The following is a 14,213-nucleotide window of genomic DNA, read 5'->3' on the forward strand; positions in this document are numbered from 1 at the left end:
TTAAAACATCCCATATGACTGTGGACTCTAGTAAACTGGAGAAGAAAGAAACAACAAAAACTATCATGCCGGCCTAACTGTAGCAGCAAATCAGGTTAGCAAATTAGTTTGATTATTTGAGTGATCTTTTGTATATGTGTGTCTTTTCTTATAACAAAGCCATCTGCTGTGTCCACCGAGGGAAACTGAACCCCTGATTTTAGCGTTGTAAATCCGTAGACTTGCCGCTGTCCCAGCAGGGAACTGTTATTTGTAATTAAACACAAAGGTACACTCTGGGTTATCCGTGCTTTGCCCTTCACGAATATCGAAATCCAGTTTTTAGCGTTGAAAGGTGGTAGACATTCGGCTGTGACACTGGTAGGCTATTTGTGTGTTTGTGTGAGTAAAGTTTTATTGAGCTAGCTACTACATATTAGCGTTAAAAGTCCATAAAATTAGTGCTATCTGACAAAGAGAACATGCTAGAAACGGAGATGATATAATAAAATTAATAACTGCAAAGTGTTGTGATATGATTTACCCACGAGATAAATAAATAAATAAAAACAAGCTTCTATTCACAAAACTGATAACACACATACAGGCAGTCTTAACACAAAATTTAAAAAAATAAACCTGAAATTTTACAGATATTTTGTTATTTCAGGTAAACAGCTCAAACTAAAAATATAAATTTATTGGGATCTAGCAAAAACTTCATTAAATAAAACGTACACTTAAGTGTTTATATAACCTACTAACTCTGCAAATATTAGAAAAATTGGTAACTTAATGTTCAAGATATCTTGTTGTCTTAGAGTAATATGTTTATTAAACTTTATTAATCAATATACTTTTGTCCTATGTCTCTAGTTAAACTTTCTGAATATTTATGGATTTGAATCTATATTTAACAGCTAGTGGAATCTAAAAGTAATAGTTGTATGTAGTTTAGATTATAAACTTAAGTGTCCACCGACACTTATAAGTACACTTTTGTTAACATGAAAATAAGCAGCAGTTAATAGAAAACAACATTTAAAATGGAAGATTTCTGATTGGCTGAGAGTTGTTATTTTGTAACTTATAAAGTAGAAAAGTGAAGTTTTATAGTAAACGTTTTCAAAGGGGGCGCAGAGACTGAAGTTTGCGGTTTGGACTCAGTTGTGATTCTTGAGTGTGAATAAAGGGTGTCAGAAAATAAAACTTTAAAGTAAGTAGTTTAATCTTTGGCTTAAATGAGGACCCTTTTATATGATTTAATTTTTAATATTTAACTTAAGATCATACGAAGTTAAGACGGTTATTGTATCAAAACTTTAAGATCGGTGTGTAAGTGTTATCAGCTTTGCATGAAAACTACAGAATTGGGCTTGTCCATATTCATAGTGGTCTATAATTTTCCTTTGCTGAATTTTATTATAATTCGGGCTTTTTTTATTTTATTTGTCGTAATAATGAAAATGGACAATATAGTTCAAGTTCAATACCATTTTTCAACGCAGTGATTAAACACATTTCAACTACATAATCCTGATAAGACTTTAAATCTCACCCGTTTTTTGTGACTTGAGCGACAGATTGATTGATTTTGAAATCATGGCTGGAATCGCGGCAAGACGTTTAATGACTACTAACTAGTTTGTGAATTTCATTAAATGTGTAACACAACAGTAAACTGACAGCATAGCTTCAAAAGAAAAAGTGGCTTTTTATAACGGTGGGGGTGAAGGAGTGTTTACTGTGTGAGGACTCGTAAATATACCTATAACTATCAAACAATGATGATGTCATTAAGTAGCTGATCTCGAAAATATGTGAAAGATAAGAAACTGGTTGTAATGTCTTTGCTACGCCACATTTATCTAAATGTTAATAGAATACTTTTTGCCCCTCGTCTTTCTTTCTGTCTCTCTCTCTCACATATATATACACACACACACACACACACACACAAACGTTTGACTTGCGTGTGTATTGCTCGACATTAAACCCTTGTTTTGGGTTCTGCAAGTCAGTTCTTTCCAATTATGCCCCTATATATTGTTTGTGACCTCAAGTATAAATGTAAAGTTATCCGTAAAAATTATTTACTTTATTATAATATAATAAATTACTTTGCGTTTTAAGATGACGTGCCATTTTGTTGACTATCTCGGAAAGTAAACTGTTTATTAAACAGTGTTTAATTATTTAAAATAATTATTTCTTCAAGGTGACACAAAATGAAGCATTGGGAAGGTAGGGTTTGTTTTAGGTTTGTCATTGTCCAGGTTATGTATTTCGTGTACATTTTGCGGACTCGTTCTCAAAGTTGAAGGACTTTAATGTTCCAGTTAGGTTATTATATCTGTTTTTGTCGTTATTTTAAATTTGTTACATATATAGTGCACATTAAGTTATACGAGCATGAAACATAAACGTTAAAAGCATTAAGATAACATTTACAGTTACTGTTTTACTTTTAATTTTAATGTTTTCTAAATACTGACGTTCGAAGCTTAGAAGAAACATGATGTTAATGTTTCATAACGGAGAGTATTTTTAACCCTTTATTCATGTCCTCTGTTCATATAAAACGTAGAGTATCTAATCTTGACAAACAGATTATCTTCATATGATTGTTAAAATGTAAACAAAACAAAAACGATTGAAATGTAAATATGAAACTGAATTTACACCTAAAACACTTAATTAAAATACATAAACATTTTATGAACTCTTAATAGATCTGCTACAATTGATGAATGTTGACGTCAAAATTTTAAGCTGGTATAAGGTGAGAAACGTATTTTGAAAATTATTATATATATAATAAAGTTAGATCTAATACATTGTAACCAAATTATTCAAAACGCATCAAAATCTAGGAAAGGGAGCGCCAAGTTTTTTGACTTAAAACTGTAAAATTTGGGGGTGGAGCTCAATGTGATGGACAGTGTTCATATAATCCATTGTATAGTTTTCAAGTAAAAATGAACAAAAAATATAGGAGGCTTTAGAGTGGAAATTAGTTTAAAATAATTAGCCCACATCTTGTATTTGATAACATCAATTATATTTTTGTGGGTGTTTAAGACTGTCATGCATCCTTGACATTTCTAGACAGTTACTAAACCACTTTTTAACCTTTTCTGTTGTCTGATCTTGATGTTCTGTGAATACAAAATATGAAACGTACAATCTATTTTGTAAAATATTTCCTTATTAATATGAGTTCAATAAAAACTGAAGTACAGTATTTATATATTATGACATTTTGACACAGCGTAACTTCGATTTTTTTTTTATAGAATGAATACAAAACCATTCCAGTTTTATTCGAATAGACCAGAAGAGAACTTAGAATGGACAAATTCAAAACTATCATATTACGTCTCGAAGATGAGCGGATCTAACTGGGACACTGTCTTAGATTTTGGTTGTGGTCCGGGCGACGTCACGAAGAATATACTTTTGAAACACTGTCCAAACTTTACGAAGATTATTGCTATTGATGTACAGCCAACATTTGTGGAATTCGCTAAGAAAACTTTTGGTCATGAAAGGATTGACTATTTGGTTTTGGATATAACAGAAAAGTAAAAAAATATTTTTATAGTTATAGTACTTTTATATATGGTTGTTTGTAAATTTACGCTAACGAGGCGGTTTTATTCGTTTTTACAGTCATTTCAAAACTTGTATATATATTTGAAAGAATGTGCATTAATTTTTGATTTACTTTATTTACTTTTATTTTTTACGTTTCCCATTTGAAATAACGTCGTAGAATCATGATGCCTTTATTAGATATCAAACTATACTCACAAAGTCTATGTACCAAATGTTTTTGTCACATAATCTACTTTTAACATAAACGTGAAAGTGTTAAAGAAAAGAAAGTTTTAAAATATAAGTTATCAATTTTGTTACGTCTCCGTATTTTACGTACTATAATAAGATTGAAACAAAATTTTGAAACACTGTAGAACGTAATATTATAGTTAATCGTATGATCTATGAATGACTTCTTTTTCATCATATCTGCTGTACACTTATTGTCATGCCCAATGGTGTTGTTTAACAGTTTTCTATTGAAACGGTATATTTAGCTGTCACTTATTCGTCCAGGGAAAATGTAATCAAGGATAAAATTATTCTTTATGTTTTCTGTCATTATGTGGTGAGAACTAAGTATATAAGAGCACAAGAATAATGTGAAGAATAGAATATTCCTGAGAATACATTTGTGACAAGAGTAATGTGAAGAATAGAATATTCCTGAGAATACATTTGTGACAAGAGTAATGTGAAGAATAGAAGAATATCAATATGTGAGAAGGAAAGGTATACAGAAAAGGAACAATAAACTGAAAAGAAACTGATAAGCAAAGACAAATTTAGCAAAACAGGAAATGTCGATAATTAGAGGAATGGGACAGCCAAGAAAGACTGGGTGTTTTCTAAAATGAGGTAAAACAAATTGCAGGTAAACAACAAACTGGTGTAAGTGGTATCTACCGGGTAGAGAAGGCAGAAAAAGTGAAAAATTTAAGTTTAATTAAAGATTTATAGCTAGGAACGATTAGATTTAAAATGGAAGTGACAAAAAATAAGGACAGTGAATCTGAAAAGTAAGTTATCCTTGAAAGTGAAATTGTAGTAGTTATGAAAAGTATGAAGGTAGAAAATATCAACATAATCTCTTAAAAAAATAAAACAATAAATGATTTTACTTCACACTGCAACAAGCTGTATGAGAGAAGTAAATGGTTATTACACGAAGAAATTAAAAGTGATACCAATTCCAAAGAAACCAAAGATAATTGACCTATCGAATTTTAGTAAAATTAGCCTGATGCTGCACATGTAAAAAAAAATGTGCTAAATCTATTCATTCAAGGACTGAAAACAAAGGAGAGATTTACATTATAAAGAATCAATTTAGGTTTGCTTATTTTTCAAAAATTCTTCTCCAGTTTCATAATATGATGTTTTGTACGAATTTGAATTCGAGCCTACTCGTCTGGGCTACAATATCTGAGCTTTTATAAACTATTTTTTAACGTTTTGTACTGGTAGGAAAACAGTCAACGCTAACATATCTTAAATTGTTCCTTGTTATTTTACCTTTCTTCTGAATCAAGCAACCAAAAGTAATCTTACTTCTTATAGTATTCACTTGCAATGATATGACGCAGCTTTAGTTGAAATGATATGGAATACCCAGCTTCATTAATTCTAAAAACTGTTCTTGTATAAAAAATATTCCAGAAGTATAAAGTTACATTACGAATTGTTTATACATTCTGAATAGTGTAGAATATTCTGGGATATCCCACAATATGCCATAACGTTAGAAAATAGTAGCCTTACAGAATTATTTAGAAAATTTTAAAATACATTAGAATATTCTAAATGTACAGCTACAAGATAAAACTTCAACTAGATTCAGTAACCTCTAAATGTTATTGAATACAGAAAGAAATTGTTGTAACTTGCTTATTTATATATTGGAACAAAACAAGGCGGTGAGTTTGTAAGTCAACTTTTTTTTTTTTAATTTAATAGGTTATACTTTTAGCACAGCCCATCTTAACAACGATATTAGGTTATACTTTTATAGCAAAGCAACATCACGTAAAAGCCATTGTTGGGAACACATTCTTATCACAACACATTTGCTTTTCAAAATATAAGTTCTTATATAGTTGGCTATTAATACAACATTAAGAACGGTATTTGGATATTTCTGTGTAAAAATATTTAATTCAGTTGGATTATGTTTAATACATCAAGTTTTTAACTTTTTGGTTTTTAGGACTCCTGCACAGTGGAGGGAAATGTTTGACAAAGTCTTCGCCTTCTTTTCTTTGCATTATGTCGGTGATTTTAAAAAATTTCTGAATATACTTCATGATGTATTAAAACCAGGAGGCTACTTCCTCTCTCTTGGCATAGCCTCAGCTCCTGCATTTTCTGTTTGGCTAGAAATGTCAATGACAGAAGAATGGAAACAGTATTTCATTGTAAGAATTTATATTTGTGATAGGTATATTGCTGTTTATAAGTTTTAAACATCCTCTTTACGTATTAAGTGAGCAGGCTCGATATTTGTTATATATTTTAAATCATTGGTAAAACAAACTCATTAGACCTTAGTTTTAATAATCGTAAATCTTTAGAATTTCTTGTTTTAAATTTATTTGTTTCAAAACATGCGCAAAGTTAGACACAAATTCGCTCTCGCCCTGTCTGACGAGGAGAAAAGAATACCAGATGTTAACATTGAAAGTCTGGAACTACTAGAAGTTAGATTGACTAATAATGTCCGCCTATAACTTTCGGATATTCTTATTGGAGTGAGTAGAGGAAACTTGGGGTCATTTTTATACAGTACTCAAAATTTCAAAAGTGCAAAAGTAGTTTTGTGCACACGAAATGGCATAATATCGGGACATCATGGTGGAGGAAAGAAGTGGAAGTGGGTTGTATAATATTTGTTTTACAAAATATTAGTTTTTGTTTTATTGTTCTTAAGAATAAAGCTACACAATGCCTTATTTGTGTTATGCCTACTACAAGTATTGAAATATAATTTTCTAGTGTTAGAAGTCCACAGTCTTATCATTTAGCCACTTGGGAGAAAATATAATGCCTAATCGATTCATTCAAATTAGTTTATTTACTGTTAGAATGCTAAGCCTACCAATTAAAATATGAGGTAAAAGCTGTTAGACATTTATATTCGGTACTTCCAACTGCATACGTCAATTTCGCAAATCGTTTCAATTCTCGACTTTTTTGATCAAGGGAAACAGCATAATTTTTAACCCCCACGGTTAAAACGCTATGCTTTCGAAACTTGCTCCAGATAATTTGTTTGAAAGTTGTCTTCCTCACGATAAACAAGACGGGCTATATTACATAATAGAAACATAGCGATTTTCTATTTCGCTAAGTATAGTTTTTGTTTTGTTTTTTGAATTTCGCACAAAGCTATTCGAGAGCTATCTGTGCTAGCCGTCCCTAATTTAGCAGTGTACGACTAGAGGGAAAGCTAGTCATCACCACCCACCGCCAACTCTTGGGCTACTCTTTTTACCAACGAATAGTGGGATTGAAAGTCACATTATAACGCCCTCACGGCTAAAAGGGCTCTATCGTGTTTACAAGATGGATAATCAAGCGATGTCACAATATATTCCGTTAGCATAGAAGGACAATGATAGTGTCGTTGAATAGTTAGCTGATGTTTTTGATCAGTAGTTTGAAATTACTAATGACAACAAATAGACTCGGTATTTTCGCCATAAATACAAATAACACCCTTTTAGATGAGTCGCATAATGTTGTTATAGAAATGGCATCATTTAATAACAATCTTATTGTATTTATAAACCTCAGGAAATTGTGTTTTGTAGACAGAATAACATTAATATTAGTAATGATAAATTTTATTTCAGCAACTTGATACATTATTTGTCAGTTTCAATATAACCGAAAACGGAGACATTGTGTTTAAAATTAACCTATTTATCCACAGGGAATAGAAAAATACATTCCGGTTACCCATGCCATAAAAAATTATTGTGATCAATTCAGGCAATTAGCAGAAGAATGTGGATTTGTTCCCATTGCTATAACTTCGAGTTTAGAATCTGTTACTTTTGATTCAGAAAAACAACTTGTAGGTAAGTGTAGTGTTAATTATATATCTCAATAAAACATTTTGATTATAGATTCTTAGTGTAAACTTTATCAAATATAGGAATATAATTGTATATAAACATATTTACCAATTAACTAAACGAATAAATGTTTTTTCTGATTATTTTTCAATTCGTTTGAACTATTATCCATTACAGTTTGAAATGGCTTGAAACCGAGTTAATTAAATATCGAGAAGTATCCAATTTATGATATATGCCAACAAGACTGATACAATTTTCTCCTAGTGTACAATTTACAAAATTGAGATTATTACAAATAATTTATATACAAAAGTTTTAGGAACTTAGAAACAATATTGAGTGTTTTATCTGACCCAGAACTTCCTTTATTTTATCGAAGGCTCACGTAATCGGGAGCCTGGTAGCTCTTCGCTAATCACACGTGAGTTTTCCACAGCTGAAGTTGTATGTGTTCGTAAAGTCACAAAGATCTAATGTTAACCTGCTGAAGTTAAACGGTTTATACTGTTCGAAATCTGTAAAAGTTCCTGATCAATATCAAAATTTCTCGATTAATAAGCATTAGTCACAATAATAGCTTTCGAGATGTATAATATACTAACTATAGCAAACCGATAACGTCTCTTTTTCGCGTCTTTTATTAGTTATATTTCATAAGCGTGAGGCGCGATTCTAGAAATTTTAGCTTTCACAACAATATTGACAGATACAGTGGTGGTGTGTACAATGTTGATTCTTACGCACCAGAATCTTCTAAAACTTTAGTGAATAGACGGTAATTTTGCAATACAGATTTAACAATACAAGCTACGTACATTTATAAATATAAATTTGACTTGTACAGACATCAATATTAAAACGTGTATAATCGTAAATCCGTCACATGTCTAATAGATTTTTAACAAAATGAAGTAAGAAAACACTGAAGATTAATGAAAACCCTAATTTGTAATGTTACGTAATTAAAGATGATTCTACTAGTGTCACGCTTTTCAAATGATTTTTGCTTGTTTTGTACTTAACCACAAAATTACATAAGACTATCTGTGCTCTGCCCACCATAGGTATCGAAACCTACTTGTAGCAGTGCAGCTCTGCAAACATAACGCTGTGCCTTTGTAAGATATTTTCAAATGGAAAGGCATCTGTTATAATACGTAAAAACGTAAAACAAACTAATATGTATTCTATTGATTTCTTTAATGTTAGTTTTATTTATAAAGGTTGTTGAAAATGTTTTAAATTCATTTATTGTTTTTATTAATTGATTTTGCAGTATTAGCAACATGATTTGAGAACTCGCCTAATTCTCTTCTTCACGCCAAACTTAAATATTATTAAAATAAAGCCTAAAATATGGACAATAACAAGAGTGCAAAGCTGGTAAACCAAAACCTTTTAATCATTGTGGGGAAAGGCCTAATAAAAGACGCTTCGTAAAGTCGTATAACAAAGTTCATAATTATAAAGGATGGTCAGTGTAGTTTCATGACTGAAAACGTTCCTTACAAATCTTTTGACATTCTTTCAAAAGGTTACTGCTTATTTAGTTGAGGGTAAGGGTGTATCTAGATTTGCAGAAAACATTTGACTAGATGCTTTCTAAATGACCTCAAAAATTAGCTGTAAGTGTGGGTGATAAGTTAACAAATTGGATAGAAGAGTTGATCGATGAAAAAAGCAGCTGGTTGTTACAAATAGAATTCATTCAAACTGGAATAATATCATTCTTGGGGCCTTTTGATCTCTATTGATTTACAACAATGACATAAATAAACAAATGGTCACTTAAATTTACCAATAATATTAAGGTCTTCTGTGCTGCTAGCTGTGAAGAGAATGCTACTGCTTTACAAAAGGATTTATATCATTTATTGGGTTAAGCAAATAAATGGCATGTGTTTTAATTATAATAAATGCAAGATAATGCATGTGGGTTATTATAATTTGAAGAGGTTTAAATTTCTTAATGCTTTATCTTTGCTTTAAAATTTTTTTAAATACATATTTATAAAAAAAAGTTCCGTTTTAGAGAGCAGAACAGCAGTATCTTCAGATTTACAAGGCTACAAATCTCGTTTAGATATCTGTTTTGAGCAGAGCGCAAATAGTACAGTACATAGCTTTGTGCTCAGATTCAAACAAAGATAAACTAATGCTTTTTCCTAAATGTTATTACAAGTTTAATACTTTTAGATTGGTTATTAGGACATTATTTTATTTATTGAGTTATTTTTAATACCATCTACTCATGTAGCATTCTTTGACCATAATTGTTGATGATAACAATCTGCTGCAGAAGAAAGCGTATTAGAATTATTTTACCACAGTTGTTAAAATTAACGTAAAGTACTCGCACTCTAAGTTTTATAGGCTTCCTTAAGATTCATTTATGCTTCAGCGTAATTATTAAACTTCTTAATTATTCTCAACTATTTGAATAGAGAAACCAAAGGAAGTTCGTTCCCTAAATATGTTAAAGCATCTGAACGTGGTACATGAATTCCTTTGCCAAGTTTCTTGTAATGACAATAAACCCACTTGAAGTATAAATGTATTCTCAGGACGGCTGTATGGGTATTATAACTTTAATTAAAATGAAGTATAGAACAAAGTTTTGCTCTTCTTAGGTCATCTTAGAGTTAACAAAGAGTTTGCAACTGACCGTTGCTGGGCATGTCTTTTTGTTAACGTGAAAATGATCTAAAGGGGTCAAAACATTGTTCTTTATTTTAAAGTATTAATATCCGTACCAGCTGTCTTGAATACGTCTTTGCCAAGTTTGATCCCTTTAACAATTTAATGTGAGAATGGGGAGAGTTTCAAACATTGAGCACCAAGTATCCAGATACCACATTCGGGTTCAATGACTATCTACACTTAGTTCCTCGTCATGCGTCGCTGAATATATTTGGAAATTATGAGACTACACCATTTAAATAAGGTCACTCTGAAGTTCACCTGCTATGTTTGGTCTTGCTATCTAAACAACTGGAGCATGAGCTAGCTGGACTTAAAATTATAAGGGAAGCAAGATAGCTTTCATCAACAATCTCAAGTTTGTTTGTTTTTTATTTCATCAACAAGAAGTGTTGTACATGTATTACTAAAATCAAATGTTATATTTTTCTCCTCCTATTCGACAACAACGAACAAATTAATGCCAGCACTTTTGTATTTATTTATTTAACGCAAATTTCTTTTTGCCAGCACAACGGTGATTTTACTTTACATCTTTGTACATTAGATCGACGTAAAGTTCTTAAGTTAACGTGAGGACCATTTACATAATGTGTTGTTGCTGTTCAATAAATAGTGGTTTACGGTCCGTTTTTTTAATATTTTAGTATTAGGTATAAATCATTGTCATAAGAGTACAGTAGGCTAGATTCAGCAACAAAAGTTATTATTAAACGTCTTGTACCTTAGGTGAATAATTCAGGAATTACTATACCTCTTACTATGTGACGTAATTACAGAGATGCGTCACAGTGAATTGGCCATCCAGTCGCTCGAAGGTATCTTGCTATACTATACTAAAAGTAGGGTTTTGATACCAAAAGTGGGCAAAGCACAGATAGGCCATTGCGTAGATTTTCTTTAACAACAACTAAACCACAGTGAAATGGATAAATTCAATTAATTTAGACTGATAAATAGAAGAATAATAAATAACCGTGAGCAAAGATGAACAGTAACTAATTCATCAATAATTCATAGTAAACTTTGTATTCACTTGCAGTAAGAGATTCCTTTAATCATTTGCAGATTTTCATGAATGTGTTTTACCCGAAGAAATCGTTAAACAGTTACCTTTGGAAATGTTTGACAAATTCTTGGATGACTACAGAAAAGCATTTCGGAAAGATGAAATAACTTACAATGCTGATGGAACAATCAGCGTTCAGCATACTATTCTTGAGATTTTTCTTCAGTCTAAAAATTCTGCAAGTTGAATTCTGTTAATATTTCTTGCACAGTATACTTTTAAGATGCTTTTACCAGATTAAATCGAAATTAAAGATGTTAAATTATTAATTTATCTGTATATTTTAGAAATGAAACTTTTAATGAAATAAAGCTATTTTTAGAACGGAATGTACTTTGTTAATTTTATAACAAAAGGAATTAAATTACAAATGAATATCATAAGAACCAAAAAGTATTGAATATTAAATCTCCATAACTACAGTTGTTACTGTTGAAACATTTTTTGTCAAAGTATTTGGCTTAATTAAAAGGGCTTAGTAAACCGCATAACGGAAATATGAAATATGTTTAAGATATTGTCATTACTATAAAGTCGCATCAAAGCTCAATGGTTACATTTAAACCTAAATGTTTTGACCATTTTCAGGTCATTTAACAATATGAAGTCAAGACTTTATAAAGGTAGAATAACTATTGTTTTTAACTATTTTTCCATTTTTAGAAGATAGTATGGAACATGGTCAAAACTAAATTATCTTGTGGCCTGGTAGGTGTTGGAGAACCATGAAAATATCCAAAGAGCAATAAAATAAAGCACCCACAGTACTGGTTATCCTGGAGCACAAGGTAAGTTGCAACTACTAAAATATAATAGATGCTGCAAGGCAGTCATAAAATCCCTTCAGTGCTCTAGGATGGGCCCAATATTAATTGTCATAAAGAAGGAAAAGAATTTTTATATATATTTTAAATCCAGTAACGTCTATTTATATCTTTTTAGTATGAGAATATGAGTGCCAGGATGTGTTAAGTTTCCCATTGGTTCACACTGGATTCAACATATGGATTCGAGTTAAATGGTAAGAAGAGGTTTACAATTGATTTTTAGTACAAGAGATGGCTTTAATGAAATCATCATGCTTTTCAGTTTGTATAATCAAACAGCTACATTTGATTGGTAGATGGAGCTTACATTGAAGGAACTGAAATGCGAGATGCGTAGGTTTACATAGACAAAGTTTTGGTTGTTTAGCTGCACTTTCAATTTTGCATCACAAAATAACATTCTAGTGTGTCCAAAAACTAAAATAGGGGAAGTTTCTTGTTCGCCTTTTGATGAGAATCCCAGTGGACCTGCTTCGAATAGTTGAATTGAGAGATAGGCTTTGACCTATGGAAAAGGGCCTGGCATGGCCAAGCGCGTAAGGTGTGCGACTTGTAATCCGAGGGTCGCGGGTTCGCGCCCGCGTCGCGCTAAACATGCTCGCCGTTCCAGCCGTGGGGGCGTATAATGTGACGGTCAATCCCACTATTCGTTGGTAAAAGAGTAGCCCAAAAGTTGGCGATGGGTGGTGATGACTAGCTGCCTTCCCTCTAGTCTTACACTGCTAAATTAGGGACGGCTAGCACAGATAGCCGTCGAGTAGCTTTGTGCGAAATTCCACAACAAACAAACAAACCTATGGAAAAGTGAGAAATTTACAGTTTGTTTGGTTTTACACTGTTTTATAAATATTTCATAACCCACTTTTCAAAGATAGCGTATCGTTTGCCAGATCTCAAGAGAAACAATGCACATTTTGGATGGAACAAGAAACGTGATAAAGCATTCTAATTTCTAAAATTTGCGCTATAACATACGAATTTCTAAAGTTAAAAATATTTCATTCTAATAGAATGCTAATGCTTTTCTGAAAGTAGTGGGAACTCATTTATACACTGCCAAAACTGCATAAAAATTCATATACCATTCTATATTAGACAACGAGTACTATAACAAAGCCTTTAAAACGAATCTTCTTATAAAATAAATGAAGAACTTCTACAACACTATCTTTTGAGTTCTGTTCCCTGAGTCACGCTTTCTGTAAAAAGAACAGAGGTATTAAATAAATTTTGCACTTTGGGTCTCTGAATGTCAGGTTTAGAGTTTTTTTTTGCAGAAGGTGACTGAGATTTTGTTGATGATAAATTCAACAATAAAAAGACAGCACGCAATCCACACGTTTAAAAATAATGCATTCAAAACAAGTCAAATGTGTGTAAAAATAGCCGTTAGTTTGTTATAACCAGTGTATCCAGAGTTTTAAATAATTGTCCATTTCACCAAAGTCCAAATAAGAGGTTCAATTACTTTTGAACACCCTATGATAAGACACTTTTCTGTTATTACACTACAATATATCAAACTATTTTAGAAATCTAACATCATAATGTTAGCCATAGCTAAACTGGCATACAGTCTACCTTCACTATTTTAGCTTTTAATTTTATCTTCTTACTTGTTCGCGTATATTGCCCAGTGTGATCCAAAACTTTCTACGAACTACTAGCTGTATGATATAACGAGACTCAATTAAAGAAAAGAGAAATTCAGAAAGTTTTAGTAGTACGACTTCAATTCAAAACCCTTCGATATGGATTCCTGTACGTGGTGTGGGGACCTCCCAGCGAAGGTTCTGTTCTTTCAGTTTACCTCCTCTGGGATGTAAACGTGTTTGCCGTGTGGTGACCTGTGAAGGAGAGACGAGGATCCTGGTGGTTGAGAGGTCCAACCCTAACACACCACTTTGGCCTTGAATTCTTGTAGACGGGTGGCTTATGGGTTGCCCTTGAGTCAATCGG

The 14,213-nt window shown here is 31.8% G+C and overlaps 1 protein-coding gene across 1 annotated transcript; it reads left to right on the plus strand.

Moving 5' to 3' along the window:
* Positions 1-1,038: 1,038 nt before the first annotated feature.
* Positions 1,039-11,756, plus strand: LOC143238620 (juvenile hormone acid O-methyltransferase-like). Its single transcript, XM_076478997.1, has 5 exons — positions 1,039-1,195; positions 3,276-3,563; positions 5,786-5,993; positions 7,511-7,658; positions 11,427-11,756. Exons 2-5 carry the CDS (start codon positions 3,277-3,279, stop codon positions 11,612-11,614), a joined length of 831 nt encoding a protein of 276 aa, XP_076335112.1. The 5' UTR covers positions 1,039-1,195; position 3,276; the 3' UTR covers positions 11,615-11,756.
* Positions 11,757-14,213: the final 2,457 nt, after the last annotated feature.

Source organism: Tachypleus tridentatus, chromosome 13 (genome assembly GCF_004210375.1).
Source record: "Tachypleus tridentatus isolate NWPU-2018 chromosome 13, ASM421037v1, whole genome shotgun sequence".
Lineage (NCBI taxonomy): Eukaryota > Metazoa > Arthropoda > Merostomata > Xiphosura > Limulidae > Tachypleus > Tachypleus tridentatus.